This window comes from Dreissena polymorpha, chromosome 2, assembly GCF_020536995.1.
Source record: "Dreissena polymorpha isolate Duluth1 chromosome 2, UMN_Dpol_1.0, whole genome shotgun sequence".
NCBI lineage: Eukaryota > Metazoa > Mollusca > Bivalvia > Myida > Dreissenidae > Dreissena > Dreissena polymorpha.
The window spans coordinates 7,028,080-7,045,338 of record NC_068356.1 but is presented as its reverse complement, the minus strand read 5'-3'; the positions used below and the strand labels follow the sequence as shown (position 1 = coordinate 7,045,338).

Sequence of the window (17,259 nt, the reverse complement as noted above, 5' to 3'; positions counted from 1 at the left end):
TGCTTATTTTGTTCCATTTTTCTATGTACATTACAGGAAGATATATTGCTTAATTTGCAATGCCTCTTATGAACACTTCGATCAAAAGCTTTTGAAAAATCGACAAATTTTTAAATCGCGTAGTGAAGTTTTATGCATTTTACCGGCACAGCATGGTAATTATTCAACAGTGAACAAGTTTTTTATGGCATGAGTAATGCACAGTACACGGCAGGATAAAATGTGAACATGTTTGTTCAATAACCATTTAAATTACACAGTCTGTAAATTTCTGTATGTTAATTTATGTGATAGGTTTTGACTGCCAACACAAATGGTGTTGGAAAGCAGTAAGAATGAAACCATTCATATAAATAAGATAAATATATTCGTGAATTTACAAATACACAGTTGAACTGTTTGAATAATCATCACAATTACCGAGCATAAAATCACCTCTTAAAATACAATTATAACGTCAATTTTGATTCAAAAAAATACGCCAAAGCGTTTTCACCAATGCTTTTTCCAAAATCAGACGAGTATTTATCTGCTCTTCCATTTGTAAGCATGCTCTCTTTTCTTTGAATTAATTGAATACACTCAGATGTGAGATGATCGTATGAAACATCATTTCAACCGTTTTTATGTGAATCGAATCAAATTTCTTAATCATACTGAATATTATGAAATAAGTATTTTTGCAATGCAAAACACAGTGATTCCGGAAACATGCTCCCGGAATGACTGTATGTAAATATGATTGTCTTACACTCAGACAGACGGTGCAATCTCCGATTATCGCTCGATAACATTAGTACATAAAGTACATTTCTAGTGTACGATTAAAATCAACGTAATAATAAAATACAAAATTGTAAAGTTCAAACAAACCTGCAGTATGTTTCCTAGATATTTATGTCGATACGTTACTGGAATTACTTATGTTAATAAACGTTTCATTTAAATTTTGTTTGAAGGACGCAGATTAAAATTACACCGAACACTTGAGTTTAATGTGAAAATTAATATTTTCTCGTAGATTAATTGTCGTCCCGGTGATTCCGACCATTGAAAGTTACGTTCTAATAAGCAGACGACTCGTTGGCACTTACGTCGGCTGCCTCACTAATTACCAGGCGCCATTTTCCAGCGGTTATTATGCATCTAGATGGCGCTTTTACAAGATCACGTGGCGCGAGAGTTCTTGAAAGCATGGCGATATCTCGCTGTTTAAGTTTTGATACATAATTGGATAAATTCTTGTTATATCAACAAGCGAAGGCATCAAATTATGACTTCTTTAACTGCCGGGAGAATTAAGTTACAAAATAGATGTAGGAAAGTTCCGATGTTTTGACAACCAAGCTAAATAAACACGCATAGAAAATTCATGCCATATTTCGGTAATTGAAGAAACGATGTTCCTTGGTAGTCTATTTGTCGGTTGTGTCGGTTAAAGAGCGAATTGGTTGAATAAAACGAAAATAATTATTTTTGACATGCAAAGTATTTCATGCGTTTATAACGAAATAAAATTGTCAAAATTAATTTCTTCTATCGAATCAGGCATATGTCTATAAAAATATAATGAAGCTTTTCGATTAAGTATAACAGAGGTTAAAATTATGAAACAATGTCTGGAGTTTCTGGTTCAAACCGACATTTTTAAAGCGAGATTATACGATGTTTTTTAGGTGTAAAATTGTAATATATCGATAAGATATGTTACAATAACACAAAATAGGCAAGAAAAATTATACATTGAAGACGAATTTCATAACATGAAGCAAAGACAAATTAGCGCCCCGAGCCGAATGTGACGAATATATGTCGTATATATTTTCCTTCAATAACCGAAACATTCTTCTTTTTAGTTAGTGCTCGTGTGTCGTATGAATAGATATCGTTGCAGGAATTTAAAATGAACCGTTAAACTAAATTTAGATTCACATCGTACATGCATGATTTACATGCTGGCAAATTCGACTGTACAGCCCTTTTCGATTTCAGAATTAAATATCTGGTTTATGTAGAATTTTTAGACACATGTTCTTCTTAACTTTTATTTTTATTAATATAAAATATATGTTTAATAAGTTTTTTACACATTTTATATTAATTGATAAATATTTGACGAGATCGTATATTCTCGCTTTAAGACTAATCGAAAATAAAACAACTTTATCACATTTGATATAATAACCCACTATAGTATGTGTTTGCTTTTAGCAATTATCATTGCATTTGTTTTCACATTTTGCACGTTTGAATGCCAAAATATTCATGAATTTAACATAGAAAGGAAACAATTTTTATTTATACAATAACATTAACGAAAATATAGTCTTTTAAGAAGTTCTTAGAGTATACAATGATTGGTTTTTGTATAAACATGAGTGTTTCCTGCAAAATGCAATTTTAGACCCTTGGGTTTATTGTACAATTAAGAGCAACGTCTGTTTCAACAAAAAAACTACAATAATTATTAAGAATATATTTTTATATGTTGATCAAGATGTGATTTTTTTAAATTTTAAAACAACATATTTTTTTACAGTAATGCAGTCACAGCCGTGCGCCTAATAACAGTAACAATTTGCGATTAACCCATTTATGCCTAGCGTCCTGAAAAAAGGACATTGCAAACAGCGTAGACCCAGATGAGACGCCGCATTATGCGGCGTCTCATCTGGGTCTGCGCTGTTTGCTTTAAGGAATTTTAGTAAGTAATATTCTAAGTATAGAAATAATTATACTAGACATCCCTAATTTTCGAAATAAATTGATCCAATTTAAAAGAATGGGAGAGTCCACTAGGCATAAAATGGTTAATTAAAACATGATTTAACTAGATTTATCTCAATGTCTTTTAAACTATAACACAGTTATAATTAAGCGACCAATTTCCGTTAGATATATGCATATTTAACGTAATAATTTGACAAACCACTTAGATATATATCGAATCCTATAAATAATAAGGATTTCGAAGACAGACAGACTGTATTTTATTGTCAAATAATGAAGCTATTACGATTCGGATGAAAATCTAACAGATTACGGTATCCGCAAAACGATTATTTATCAAAACCTCCATCATTTCTTCTTCAAGTGCGGCATAGAAGGAACGAAACGGGAGAGATATTTTTCCGCCAGGGTTTATCAGTAATTTAACGTGGCATCAATTTTCAGGGAGCAATTAATTCGACGTTTGCTGATAATCTGTTAACCGAATCTACACGGCGAAATGTTTTTTATTCATCGAGTTTGTTTGCGAGCGAGGTTTAATGAGTCAAGCAAAATAACGGAGAAATAAATGAGACGCATGAAAAAGATGAGTTCATGATTTATGGGCGAGCGTAACATGTTCAATCATGTGAGGACATTTTATGACAAGTAGCATGTATGTATGTATGGATGTATTTTAATAATAATAATAATAATAATAATAATAATAATAATAATAATAATAATAATAATAATAAATAATAATAATAATAACCGCGTATTATATTAGGATAAGGATGTTATATTTGAACAGTAATAAAGTAAATTTGTATTATCGTATTATCATTATGAATATTAAGAATATTTTGAATATTATGAATATAATAATAATAATAATAATAATAATAATAATAATAATAATAATTATTATTATTATTATTATATTTATTGAACGGATCATTTACATATCATATCATATTATATATTTATATTGATTTCCGTTAAACAATGAAGTGTGCGGAGTCGTATTTCAAATGAAGCGCACGGAATGCGCGGGAACCCGTTCAGAAATTAGCCAGTCGGCAAATTTGCGTTCCACGCGAGCTAAATGCTCGTTACAAGTAATTCTTGGGGAACAATATTTACAATATTTGATGAATGCAGCATTGAGGTTTTCGGAATTATAGCTTAATTGCTTTCATTTAAGCAAAAATACCTGAAAATAATTACAAGTCGCATATGTGTTTGACTGAAAACATTTTGCAAATCGCGGGAGCTTTCTTAAAAACTATTCGAGGTGTATTTATAAGATAATTATTGCTATTGTCTTTTGTATACAGCTGTCAGTGAGAAGTTCTAAGAGTTAATGAGAGTGTGATCAGTATTAATTTTATACAAAGAAGCCTTGGAGCATCTTCAAGTGCCTGCAATATAACTATGGATAAACAAATTATATTTATATTATAAACATATCTTAAATATTGCGGTTTGATAAAAAAATTAAGGAGCTAAATTCACGAAATTAACTTACGAACTGCTCTGTCCCTTTTTGTTTCGTACACTAGTATTAATGTGTCTTTCGCTCATGCTAATACAAATGAAAAACGTCAATCGCCGATTTTATTTTAATGTAAAATATGATAAATACTTAAACAAAATGTTACGTATTTGTAGCATATTATCTAGTTTATGTAGATTTTATAAATATAATTCATGTTCGTAAATTTTAAATGGTGGAAATACATTTCGGTAAACATGTACTGTTTATTGTGAAATTTATGTATTTTTTTTGCCTGTTTTCACTGATTTGTGTGAGCATATTGTTTATATACCATTGTTTATGTGAACACACACCACTCCCATGCATACTGTATTAATATCTTAATGACTCATTATTTCACGAACGTATGAATGTCTAATAATATGATCGCGATGAGCTGTAATATGCTGAAGTAAAATCTGTGTTCTGTTCCGTTCTGTAATAAAACCACAGGACACCGCAGGATACCAACACTGTTATTGTATTCGTCCACGTAAGTAATACAATATGCGGACAAATAAAACACATTTATAATAGCTCAGACATTCAGTTTCAGTACAGATATTTTTTTATCGTTTCTGAACGATAATCTAACTCTATGATTAAGAATTATATGATGTGCACGATAAAAAAGGTCTACGTGGTCTTGTAGAAGTTTTTTTCATCGCATAATTACTTTATGCAGATCTGTTATTATTTTATTAAAAGTGTTATATATATATATATATATTTTATTTGTTAAATTAATCATTATTATTATTTGTTTCCATTTTTGCTGAAAAAGTAACTGTAATCATATATATATATATATATTCTTTTATAATTAAGCATTATGGTAAATATTATACAAAATTAAGTTATAGATATAAAAAAGCGCAACATTTTAACAGCGATCGGATAACGAGGCAAAGCAGCAGATCATTAATAATTAATAACTCGCATATAATAAAAAAAGCATCGAAACGTTCTTCTAAACTATATATGATTACAGTTACTTTTTCAGCGAAAATGGAAACAAATAATATTAATGATTAATTTAACAAATAAAATACGGTTATGTATTATATATGAATTAAATAGATCAAACCGAATCATCATTTTCAGTTTTCGATTTTTGTTTAATGAACATTTGTTATACAAGTGTATACGCCGCCGATGTTAAATATTTACGCTTATTTATATTATGAAAGGATCAAAATGTTAATATTTAGAATAGTTCTTAAACATATAGTATAAATAATATAGAAAAAAAATGAAATAAAAAAGTGCAAGCCATGTGGCATCTAAAAGCAAACGCTTACGTGCCAACATTACATCACGCAGGCTTTTGACATTATTTTATACGTTATGTTCTAAGTACACTCAGGTAGCTTTATTAATGATGCGAAACACGCCGCTAGTAGTGCTTGACGTTCACGTAACGTCGCGGTAACGTACCTGACGGCTTGACGTCGGACATATCTGGGGAGGAGGAGGAATCGAAGCTGCTGGAGTGTGAAGCGAGACCGGAAGTGGAGTCAGAGTTTCCCTGAAGGGATTCCAGATGCATACTACCACTAACGTGGGTGTCTAGTGTTCGTAGTCCGTCTAAATTACACAGCGACGCATTAAAATCGTTCATTTATTGTGAAATTCAAACCCTGGCGCCCGAAAAGTGTCATCCGAAATAATAATAGATGTTAAGAATGCTGACTTCAGTGATAAAGCTATTTCCCATATTTTCACGTGTGAGAAAATTCCAGAAACACTTGATTATTATGTCACTGTATAATCGAATGTTCTTAGACGTAATTAGCTGGAACTCTTCACCAGACACGTTTATGGAACCGCTTCAGCGATTCAGAGTAATAAAGTTAAATAGTTGCAACGTAATAACATCCGAGACAAGTATGTAGATGCGAAGAAGACGAGAACTTGTGAAATATGTTTACAGAAGCTTAAACTGTGATCAGGCATGGATAAATCCACTCTTTATCAAGACGCTACAAATTTCAGCCATTATCATCCGCGAGGATTTGTGACGTCACCGGTTTGGTGAGTTACCGCGCATGCTCGAAACTCCGCCTATTTGTTACAATATCCAATAACGAATCAAAGAAACGTTGTGGGAGTAAATAGACGATACTAATTTGCCTAGATAGCGCATGAATATTTGATAACGCGGTTGCTACTGGCTGAAACAATATTCGTTGAAAATTTAGTCGCAACTACTTGATAATTGTAACAGACAATAAAGCGAATATTTCACGTAGTCCTCAATAATGCTCCCGGTGTTAAAATGTTGCTGCAATAAGTCGAAATGAATGCTTGCTGATTTAGATGCAATTTCATAATAACGCGTTGAACAAATGATTTAGATTTAAACGTCTTAGCGAAAATCATGAAAAATTATTTACCAAAAATCAAAATAGAAATTTTTCGGAATTTATGATGGAAAATTAGATAATTACTGTAATTCGGGTTCAATCGTTTTAGAACAAATGTAGACATGTGGATAAAAGAATGAATCTTGAATATTTATAGAGTTTAATATTGAAAATTTAATACACATGTCTCAACTTGTTGTTATTTTGCTTACATATGTTTTCTAAACGGAGTTTAATAAACGAGCTCTTTGCCCGACATGGGTTAACAGGAAATCTAAATTATGTTGAACAAAACATATATTTTTTTGTATTATATGATATCAATGTTTATCAAAAAGAAACTACTTTGCAAAATAAAACATAATGTGTTTTCAAGGGATGGAATGAATAAGTAAAACAATCTTTCGATGCAAATTAAAAGTGAATAAATGGAGCATTTTTTATTTTAGAAAAAACAACAACAAAATAATGAACAGCGAAATAAAATCTTTTGCTTCAGATAGCTTTGTTTAATAATTAATTTGTGTTAAATTGCGTATTTTTGCAATATATTGTTTCGCATGGATGCGTATTGCATGGTTTTTTATGTGGTGATAGATGTAGATCTATTTCTATGTAAAATATTTTGATCCATTCAAAATTGTTGTTTCTACTTAAAGTTTTGTAAACATCAACATTTGAGAGTGCTCATAAATAACGAGTTTAATGAAAATATCGTCTCAGATGAGTCTGTGCAGTGCGCACTTTCCACTTAGACTGCATTTTCGATAAGAAGAGACTTCATTTAAACGACAAAATCACGTGGCGCTCCAGATCAGCCTGTGCTTACAGTTTCAACAGTCCATTAATACTGGGCACATACATATGTGAAATATGTCTACAAATATATAGACATAAAACTGTTGATAATACTGCACAGGTTAATATGCCATGATACTTTAAGCACATGCATTAAACGCTGTTTTTTAAGAGCGCGGGTCTTGAAATATTGAAACATTTTTAGAGATATGAGCCGTGCTCTGTGAAAAGGGTTTAATGTGCGTAAAGTATCATCCCAGATTAGCCTGTGTAGTCCGCACAGGCTAATCAGGGACGACACTTTCCGCCTAAACTAGATTTTCTTTACACATAAAATATCATAAAAGGGAAAAGTGTCGTCCCTGATTAGCCTGTGTGGACTACACAGACTAACTTGGGACGACACTTTACGCACATGCTTTAAACCCCACAGAACAAGACTTATATAATCAGGCGAGAAACTCATATTACTTCACGAAAGTTATTTTAACAAGAGACTTATTGCATTCACAAGGCAGACGAGGCAGTACATTCAACATACAAATATGTACATGTATGTTGTATGTATCGCCTCGTCTTCCTTTGCTTAGGCTATAGTTATGTACTTTTTAAAATAAAGGCCTTTCGTGTTCTTATACCTCTTACCTTGTTTAAATATTCATACTGATATCATCATGATCGGCAAATGCGTCCGATGAATTAGAAATCTGTTAAAAATATGTTGTACAATCATTCGCGAACTATACTGAGATTATATAAATATTGAAATACACTTGAGCGTATTTTAATTGCATATCCACACTTGCCTTGTAAATAATCACACAACTGATATGTGTTTTTTTCTACTACGCCGTTGCATTAATATTAGTGCAGATCACATTAAAATTACATAAAAAGATTTATACACAATTACGAAATCTACGTTGATTCCCGCCTATACCGCTGCATTTTCCAGTCATATAGCGGTGGCTAATCGTAAGGGGCTTTAATTCAATCCAATAGGTTACAAAATACAATTAAGATTTCACGCCTTCGCTAATCTTCATCTTGATTCCCCATCTGATAAGAAAATATTATCTGAAAAGCGTGTTGTAGCTCTGTTAATTCCTAAATGCGAAATAAAAACATCCCAGATAAACCTCGAAACGCAATCAGATTTTGGAGACTTTCTGTTAAAAAATCGGTGTTTCTTTAGACGGATAGGAACATTAAAGTAAACCGCCAACGATGTTTGCGCTCGCGCACTAATTCCGTAATTCGACTGTCTGATTGCAATTACCCGGTAGGTTCAGGCCAATGATGGTACGGTCAAGATATATATGAAATATAGAACGAAACTCAATAAAAGCGTTTGCAAAGATATCTCTTTCTTAATAAAAAAGTCGATGTATAGCGTCTATTTTAACTTTATGCACGTAAATGTATACCCAGGCTATATTAAGAGATGTTCGTCAATAGATCCCCGGTACTATATATTTATGACACTGTAAAAACTAATACTGAGTATCCCATTCTTCAATACATCAGTTATTTTCCAACAAAGTAGCTGCAAATATATTTTTGAAAATATTAAATACAATCAACAACGTAAATATGACAGGGGTCACTAGAATATCGCAAAAATAAAACATGATTAAATGTCCCTAAATATTGCCGTCAAGGCGTAAGCATATACATGTAACATTAAATCTGTGACACTAGGAACTTCACTAAATTCCTAAACGATGATAGATTTTCATGAAATGCTTATTTTGAAACGGAAAATTGACGAAAATGCCTGATTTCAACGCTATCCGATTATGTGTTTAAATAGCGAGTTTATACACATTTTTCTTTGCCAATGTGTTCACCATCAAAGTTAAAGAAAGTGGATTTGCAAGAAAATATGCTCTTAAAAATAATATCACGTTATTTTACTGATAAATCAGGTTTAGAGCTGATCAATAAATATTATAGTTTACCAATTTACTTGAAAATTTGAAATAAAAGAAATAACCTGCAGGTGTTTTATTAATTATAAATATAGTTACATGTAAATATATTATAAATAATTACATATTGTGTGCATCGATTAAAATGTGGTGCCAAAGTTGTAATCGTAAGCCCACATTGAAATGCTTATAAAAATGTCAACTTTTTTGACAAAGTTTCAAAAACAAATTTATCATTTTATTTTAATATCTTTATCTAACGATTGAGCACTTCTCCAAACTCGCCTTAGTTACAGAAAATTGATTGGAGAAGCCCGCTTGCGATATTAACTATATTAGAAGCATTATTAAATCAATTATCAACTTTGTTTACACGTGGATTTTGACAATATTTATATATTTTGACATCGGCAAAGCTTCAACGATATATTGGTTTTCGTAAATTTATGAAAATCGATTTCGAGCGATGGTGGATTTAATTTTACACATTAAGGTCTGAGCGAGCGATAAGATAGCGTGAAGTGAATTGCTTTATTATTTCCTTGCTGTAAAACATTGAACAACCTATTTCCGCTTTAATATGTATGTGGATAAATGTGGATATTAACCCCTGTGCATACGCCTTTCTAAATATGACTCGTGTTCTGAGAAAACTGGGCATAATGCATATGCATATTCGTAAAGTGTCGTCCCAGACTAGCCTGTGCAGTGCACACAGGCTAATCAGGAACGACACTTTCCGCTCATATGATATTTTTCGTTTAAATGAAGTAGCTTTTTAGCAAAAATCCAATTTAGGCGGAAAGAGTCGTCCCTGATTAGCCTGTGCGGACTGCACAGGCTGATCTGGGACGACATTTTACGCACATGCGTTAAGCCCAGTTTTATCAGAACGCGGTTCATATAATTCTTGAAGGCAATGCATATTACATAGTATTCTGCAAAATAATAACGCAATACTTGAAAACAATATGTGACACAGGGGAAAAACTGCACGGGACCTTGTAACAACTTAGCGTACTCGTGCTTGGCATAGACATTTAACTGCAAATAAGTGATTTACTTAAATCATTTGAGTTTATTTTCGCCTGAAAATATATATATATATATATATATATATATATATATATATATATATATATTATTTTTTTTTTGTGGGGGGGGGGCTCCACGCTTTCACAAATTCGAATTCTCTTAATATCGCGGAAACTAGAATGTGTAATGCTGAAGTTATAACTAGCATGCAGTCACGATTAGGACTTAATGCAAGTATGCGGTATGGACTAAAGAACCAAAACATAACTCTCGTATATAGAGGAGCCATACCGCTTCCGTTGTTGTGCTCTTGATGAAAAGGCTACCATAAACAAATGAATAGTATGAAAGAGACTATAGATAATTATAAGAATAGTAAACAAAAGAAGCGTTATGCAAAGGACGTAAGGTTCCTACAGATCTTTGTAAACAAAAAAAGATTTTTGTCCAGAAAATCCCCAATGCAACGTTCAGTGGATTGTGTCAGCGATAAATCACGAAGAACTCGTCAATTTAACAGATTGGAACATCAGCGGAGAAATCGTCCAGAACAAATGGAATAACAAACACTCATTTGCGTCCACGGGGACTAGGGGCATCCCATTAGCGTTGTTATGGTGAATAAAACGCTGTTCTATCTCAATTAGGCGAAATGTCACTGGAACTGAGAAATTGTCACTAGTCGAATTTGTTTTCGTCGGAGACTCTTAGTGATGTTCTAATATCAGATACGATTCCTTGAATGCAATTCATTTCTTTCTTCCGTTCTTCTTGATATCCTTCAGTGATTTATTGTTAATATACACCATCGGTTCATTGGGGAGTTGCTTGTATTCCGGTGCGTATACGTCGAGCGCGTGAATGATGGGTTAACTTTACGGCAGGGGGTGGGGAAATATTGTCAACACCAGTCCGATCAGCTCTAAACAAGGGTCAATCAAGTTAAATTGATCATCTACTTGGCACGAGTCGCGCGAGGTGCATCCTTTCATTAAAAATCCCCTGCTGTTGAAAATATTTATTTTCATTTAATATTGGACTCTTAATTTCCATATTTTCAAAATAAAACATAATGCAGAATTTAGGAATTAAATGCAATTTTCACAAAACAGAATCACCCGAGAGCCGAGCCGACCTTATTAGGTATATCCGATTAGGAAAAGCCGCATCCTTTTGTAAACGGACAGGGAAAAGTAACGAATTTCATTTGCGGCAAAAGCGGGATTAGAGGACGCAACGGCAGTTCAAAACGCCCTTCGCGAACATTTGATAGATTCGGTTAAATTCAATATGAAATAAATTGTTTGTTTGGGCATGTCGAATTGACAATGCTCATGTCGTATGGTGACACTCGGGAACCCTTTATTGATGCGCACGTAGCAGAAAATGCGGTCGAACCTTGTCCATTGAAGGCGAATGAATAATTCCCTCGAGGCCCGTGCGATGAAAGAAGCACACGCTTTGCACGTGAGCGAGGCTCGCGCCTGCCTCGCAAGACAATCAAGTTTGCTAACAATCCGTAGGAGCGATAATTAGCTGAAGATTGGAAAATATTGCATCAATTTGTCTTGCTCAATGATTGTACTTGTAACTGATCCCAGCCCGACGTTACAATAGCCTTGATAACCATCTCCTCAGGAAAACAAGATTGCTTATTAATGGTAAAAATACAGGGTAGTGCAAACGGAATACGTTCGAGTTTATATAATTTTACAGTTGAAAAAAAGAACATTTGATGATTGACTTCTTTAATTTTACCGGCATTCCGCGTTTAAAATCGTCATAACAGTCTTCATTTAAAGCCGTTGGTATGACACTAATTTACTTTATGAAAACGATAAAAAATGAAACAATCATTTTATTGGAAATATTACATTGTCACTTTGATAACCTATCCTGGCACAAATTAATGACTATAATCTATAACTATAACGGACCATTTGCCAGCAATATTATTCTTATGTTAATTTCAGCATGACACAGTTGTCTGTTTACGCAACACCATAACTATCGCTGCCGCAATATAATAACAACAAGGCAGAGACTACCGGTAATCTTGAGGATGGTATTGACACTGGAAAGGAAATCCAATAACGAGACAGTGACACTAACTAAATACGAGAGACTGCCACTAATTACGTTACTAATGTACGTATCTAGTCCTATCTGAAACCGCCGTCAATGGGACGGATTATGACAACAAAACGTGCGAATATGCGAAGATAAACAGCAGACAGGTCAAGAAGCAATTGCTATGACAATTCTGATTATTTAATCGGATTGCTGGGTAGCTACACGCATATGAAAGATATTTGTATAACATTTTGAAAAATGAACAGTGTAAATGAAGTATTGTTCAGAATGAACAGCTCCAAAACAACAACCAATACTGCTGCTTCTGGTATTTGCATATTCTGTCGAGAAAACGCAAGATCTATTACTAAAATTATTAATGCCAAAATACAAGTACTGTAACTGTAACTACTAATTATTAAACCTTAACCACCATAACACAGTAATATTTATTAGAACTTTTTTTTGTGCTAATGCCGCTTGAATTCCCCCACCTAATAAAGCTTCTGCTCCTGCTGCCGTCAACAACAACACTACCATTTACCGCTCTTACACTGATGCTGACGGTTGTACTGCTATTGCTACTGCTACTTCTACTGCTGCTACTACAACTACTGTCCTCACTACTTCCTCTTTTGTTACTGGTGTTGCTTTTGCTAATATTCTTCTTTTACTAGTACTACTGCCTTTACTTTCGCTGCTGTTAATGGGACAACGCTGTATATTGTATTATTCTTACTCTTTTTTAAACTAAATTATTATAATCACACAGTTTTAAAAATTAAATTTCCATTATACGGTTAATACGTGTATGACTTTTTTCATTAAACATAGTTGCAAATAAAATAGGCGTGGTTTGCATTACATTTATCAACGTTTACTCATGGGATAATCATTATTTTTATTATTATTTCATTTGTTTCTTTAGATGTGTTTTCTTGGTTAATGCATAATAAGTAATCGCCAAAACGAATCCGTCAAAATCTGACTTCCCGTTTTCATTGAAGCTTTTTCATCGGCTCTGCTTGTCTCCACTCAATTGTTCATCAATTAGCCGACCTCTTTGTTGGCGCAAATTCTGCACGCGCGTGATATATTTTTCTTGGGGATATATCACCTCTAAGATACCAGTGGCCACACCTTAGATAACACCGGTGTCATTTTGCACATCGATTGCATGGAAGTCTTATCACGTAATGAAGGAGCTGCGAAATTTGTCGTATTTGTGATTTAATAGGTTCAAACGATAGATGTGTCCTTAAGCATGTTTAATTATAAATGTGTTGAAACGTTAATGCTACGCCAAACTCCGATATTGTCGTTGAGCGAATTTATTGTGGGCACGGTTATTAATTTTAGAAAAGGCGAATTCATATCAGAATTGATTCGGATCAACTCTTGAAAGGAATAAATATTGTTTGAAAAGTCTTGCTGCCACTTCATATTCAATTCTAGACGTTCAAAGTTTACAGCTCATTTCCAGGAACATTAAGATTTGTAGTGACAGATTTTCAACATATTTGTACTAGAACAAACATTCTCGTCTGACATAAAGTTAACATTAGTATGCAGAAACGGCTTACCGGGGCTTTGGTCAAAGATGCATTTTATTCCGATTTGCAATCCGGCTCTCACGTCAAGAGTTTGTACATGTCAAGCTAATCTGCATAATAAAGGGGACTCAAGTGCATCCCCTTGACGAACACCGCGTCCAAGAAATCAGAATCTCCCAACAGACAATCGCCGCTTCATTTTAACATCTTTGTTATTGAGACATTCTGTTACTTTGCAATTAGGGAACAAAACGGCAAGTGTTTGGTCTCGTAACAAATTTGTAAATTATTCTGTATACTGTCAATTTATTATAATAAGCGAACAAAGGTATTTAGTGGTAAGCATACAAGTCAGTCATTTAAAAAGTGTGTTCACAAGTGCGAAATTATCATAAAAAATAAAGTAACTCTCAACTGATGGAACCCACCACTTCGTAAGGCATCACGCGTTAACAGCATCGAAACTTGCACATAAGCTCTTGGCAAGTGCTTATTATCATGACGCGCTATAAATTCAATCAAGTGTAAATGTGGGAAACTCATAATAAGTTTCAACCTACTGATATTTGTTTGGCAGAATAATTATGACCAATTTATAGCTCTCGGTAAACACTACCTAGCACTTTAAAGCGTGGCTGCTAATGTTCGATCCCTGCGGTGTCCTAACGGGTCCAGCGTCTGTACACAGTGGCCACTGTAGAGGCGCATTATACTTAATTTCTTATTTAACGTCCAGCGTGTCTTAAATTTGATGTAAGTATTATATGGTCGGCGCCAGCAAGTCTGGATGTCCAACTTACGGCTTAAGCCAGAATTTGAATAATCTAAACACTTGAAAATACCCTCTTGTAATCTCACTAAATTTTCTCGTAAATTCGTCAACGCGTTTTTAACAGCTTTGCATTAGCCATAAGCATTGCCAGCAAGGTCAGTTTTAAATTAAATTGTATAGATATTCCGGAAAGTATTTTCAAGTTTTTTCGGCTTCAATATAGTATACGTACCGGTAGCTTTTAAACGAACTGATTATGTCGCCATTAAATGACACACGTCATTCTAACGGGGGAGACGGGTGGGGTGCATTAAAAGTTTACAAAGAGTCGGTAATTTATTGAAATTAAACAAGGTCAACTACATGTATGTATTTATTCCGTGCTACTTGTCTTTTGTCCTTGTCCCTGTGTGGCATGAACAGTACTAGGTTATTAATTAGAGGTTCATTTCATACGGCGGTTTGGAATTTGAAACAAAGCATCAGAATGCAGCGTCAAGAAATAAATAATTTCTGTAACTGCCAAACTGCACCTGTATTGCTGTTTAACACCAACATCACTTGAGCACGATATGCGTTTTTAATGACTACCGTCCCATTTGATATTGCCAATTTCACTGTCTTACGCTGGTAATGAGAACAGCGCAAAAGCCTCGTGGTGGTGTAATACCTTTTAGCTAATTACATCGCAGGAATAAGAAAAAGGCGTTACGGCGTATTTAATTAATAAAAGGGGGAATTACACTTTTCAGCCCACTTTTATAATGATTGTGCATTTATACACGAAATAATGAGTGTCGAACTCCCACCAATTTTGTTAACATTTGCGGTGAAATAGACTCTTCGATGTTTCCATGCAGTCTCGGAGTAGACAACTAAGATGTTTGAATAAATACTGGCGCTGTTAGGGGGATTACGAGAAGAAAGGGCGAACGAATATTAAACTGAATGTACTAATTAGAAACTAAACATGTAAAGAATGTACAAACGCACGTCTATAATGACTTGGTGGAGGCTGCCCACTGTGTTATGACTATTAATTTATGCAATCATAACATTTTATTTTCACGGCTAACATTATTGTAAGCCATAAAATATTTACAATAAAAGATACTTGAAAGGGTTGAGATTACTTTAGATGGAGGTAAAATGGTGTTGTAATTTTAAAAACCGTATGCCTTTCAAATGCTCAAAAAATGATGTTAAAATTCAACAGTATAGTTATCAAATTATTAGTTTCGATTTTGTAACTCAATAAAATGGTTAATAATTTCAACCTTCCATTCGATAAACGTAATAATAACAATAACTACTATAAATGTTAATGATCGTGATACAAATACATGAATATTGCTGGATTTGTAAATAACAACCGGCCATATACGTGTACTTGTATTTGATCTTTGCCATATATACTAATGATGGAAGTTGATACAAATAAATTGTTAGCTTCTTCATACTCCGAACTGTCGAATAAAACTAAAAGATATTGACGATATTATAAAACGGTACATATACGGTCAACGAGAGACCTGGTATAATGTCTGTTAATTAAAATAGTACATGGAAAATACGTCCTCGTATATTACGAATATTAGAACAGATTCAGTTTGAAAGACGAGTCTTACTAATACCAGAACAAACAATCGTATTACCTTATAATGTATTGTATTCATAATTCATGAAGGATTTGACAGGGCCTTTTAGAACGAACTGCGTATTGTACGCAGTAAAAGATCTCAGTAGCACGAAACAAAGTAATTAAAATTTGAACCGCTTCAAAGTACAAGTACTTAATAAAGGGCATTATAAGTTAAAACAAGTATGTGTGTACATACGTGTACATTACAGTAGACTAGACAACGCAATAGTCGAGTGTCAACTACAAAATATAGCCCGGCAGCTCAGTTGGTAGAGCACACTATTAATTTCGGGGTCGCAAGTGTTTAAAAAATATTTTAAATAGCCTGAATACTTACTTGTTCTGTATGAAAATATTTGATGTTGATATTTACCAAGACAAAAACACCAGTACAACGACATCAATACACCGTAACAAACGCCGTTTTATTGCTTCCCCTTTTTTTTTTAAATTTTAAGTATTTCGTTAATTTTTCCTTCTCGATGTCAATTATTTCATAATTATATTTTTACATGTGTAATGGGCTGGTTATACATGTCCGTCATATTATGAATTTGATTTTAACAATAAAAACTATTTTGATAAGAACAACGTTTAAATTCATTAACGAATAAATAATTAAATGTACACAAAGAATTGTTGATTGCTTGGTTGTCCGGTTGATACACCTTGGTTACCGGAATTACTTCGGTTGGTGTCCACTACTATATGGACACAACCAGGGTTGGAGCATAATGCAGAGGCGTGAGGACCTTTAAACTTCGAAATAGCCTCACGGTGATTGTTTTATACCCACAACACAAGTTATCATACCTGTACGCAGTAGACCATGTCCAGGTT

The 17,259-nt window shown here is 33.6% G+C and overlaps 2 protein-coding genes across 3 annotated transcripts in view; one reads left to right on the top strand and one right to left on the bottom strand.

Annotated features, from left to right (window-relative positions):
• LOC127865748 (ankyrin repeat domain-containing protein 40-like) overlaps positions 1 to 17,259 on the top strand; it is a 176,449-nt gene that overhangs the window by 82,273 nt on the left and 76,917 nt on the right. The window lies entirely within an intron of this gene.
• Positions 1 to 17,259, bottom strand: part of LOC127865746 (pituitary homeobox x-like) — a 42,687-nt gene that overhangs the window by 5,089 nt on the left and 20,339 nt on the right. Inside the window, exon 1 of one of the 2 annotated variants that reach the window (XM_052405688.1) lies at positions 5,687 to 6,240. The exons of the other annotated variant lie outside the window; for it this stretch is intronic. Within the exon in view, the coding sequence (XP_052261648.1) occupies positions 5,687 to 5,870 (184 nt within the window). The 5' untranslated portion in view covers positions 5,871 to 6,240. Of the gene's footprint in view, positions 1 to 5,686; positions 6,241 to 17,259 lie in introns of those variants that run through there. 2 annotated transcript variants of the gene reach the window in all.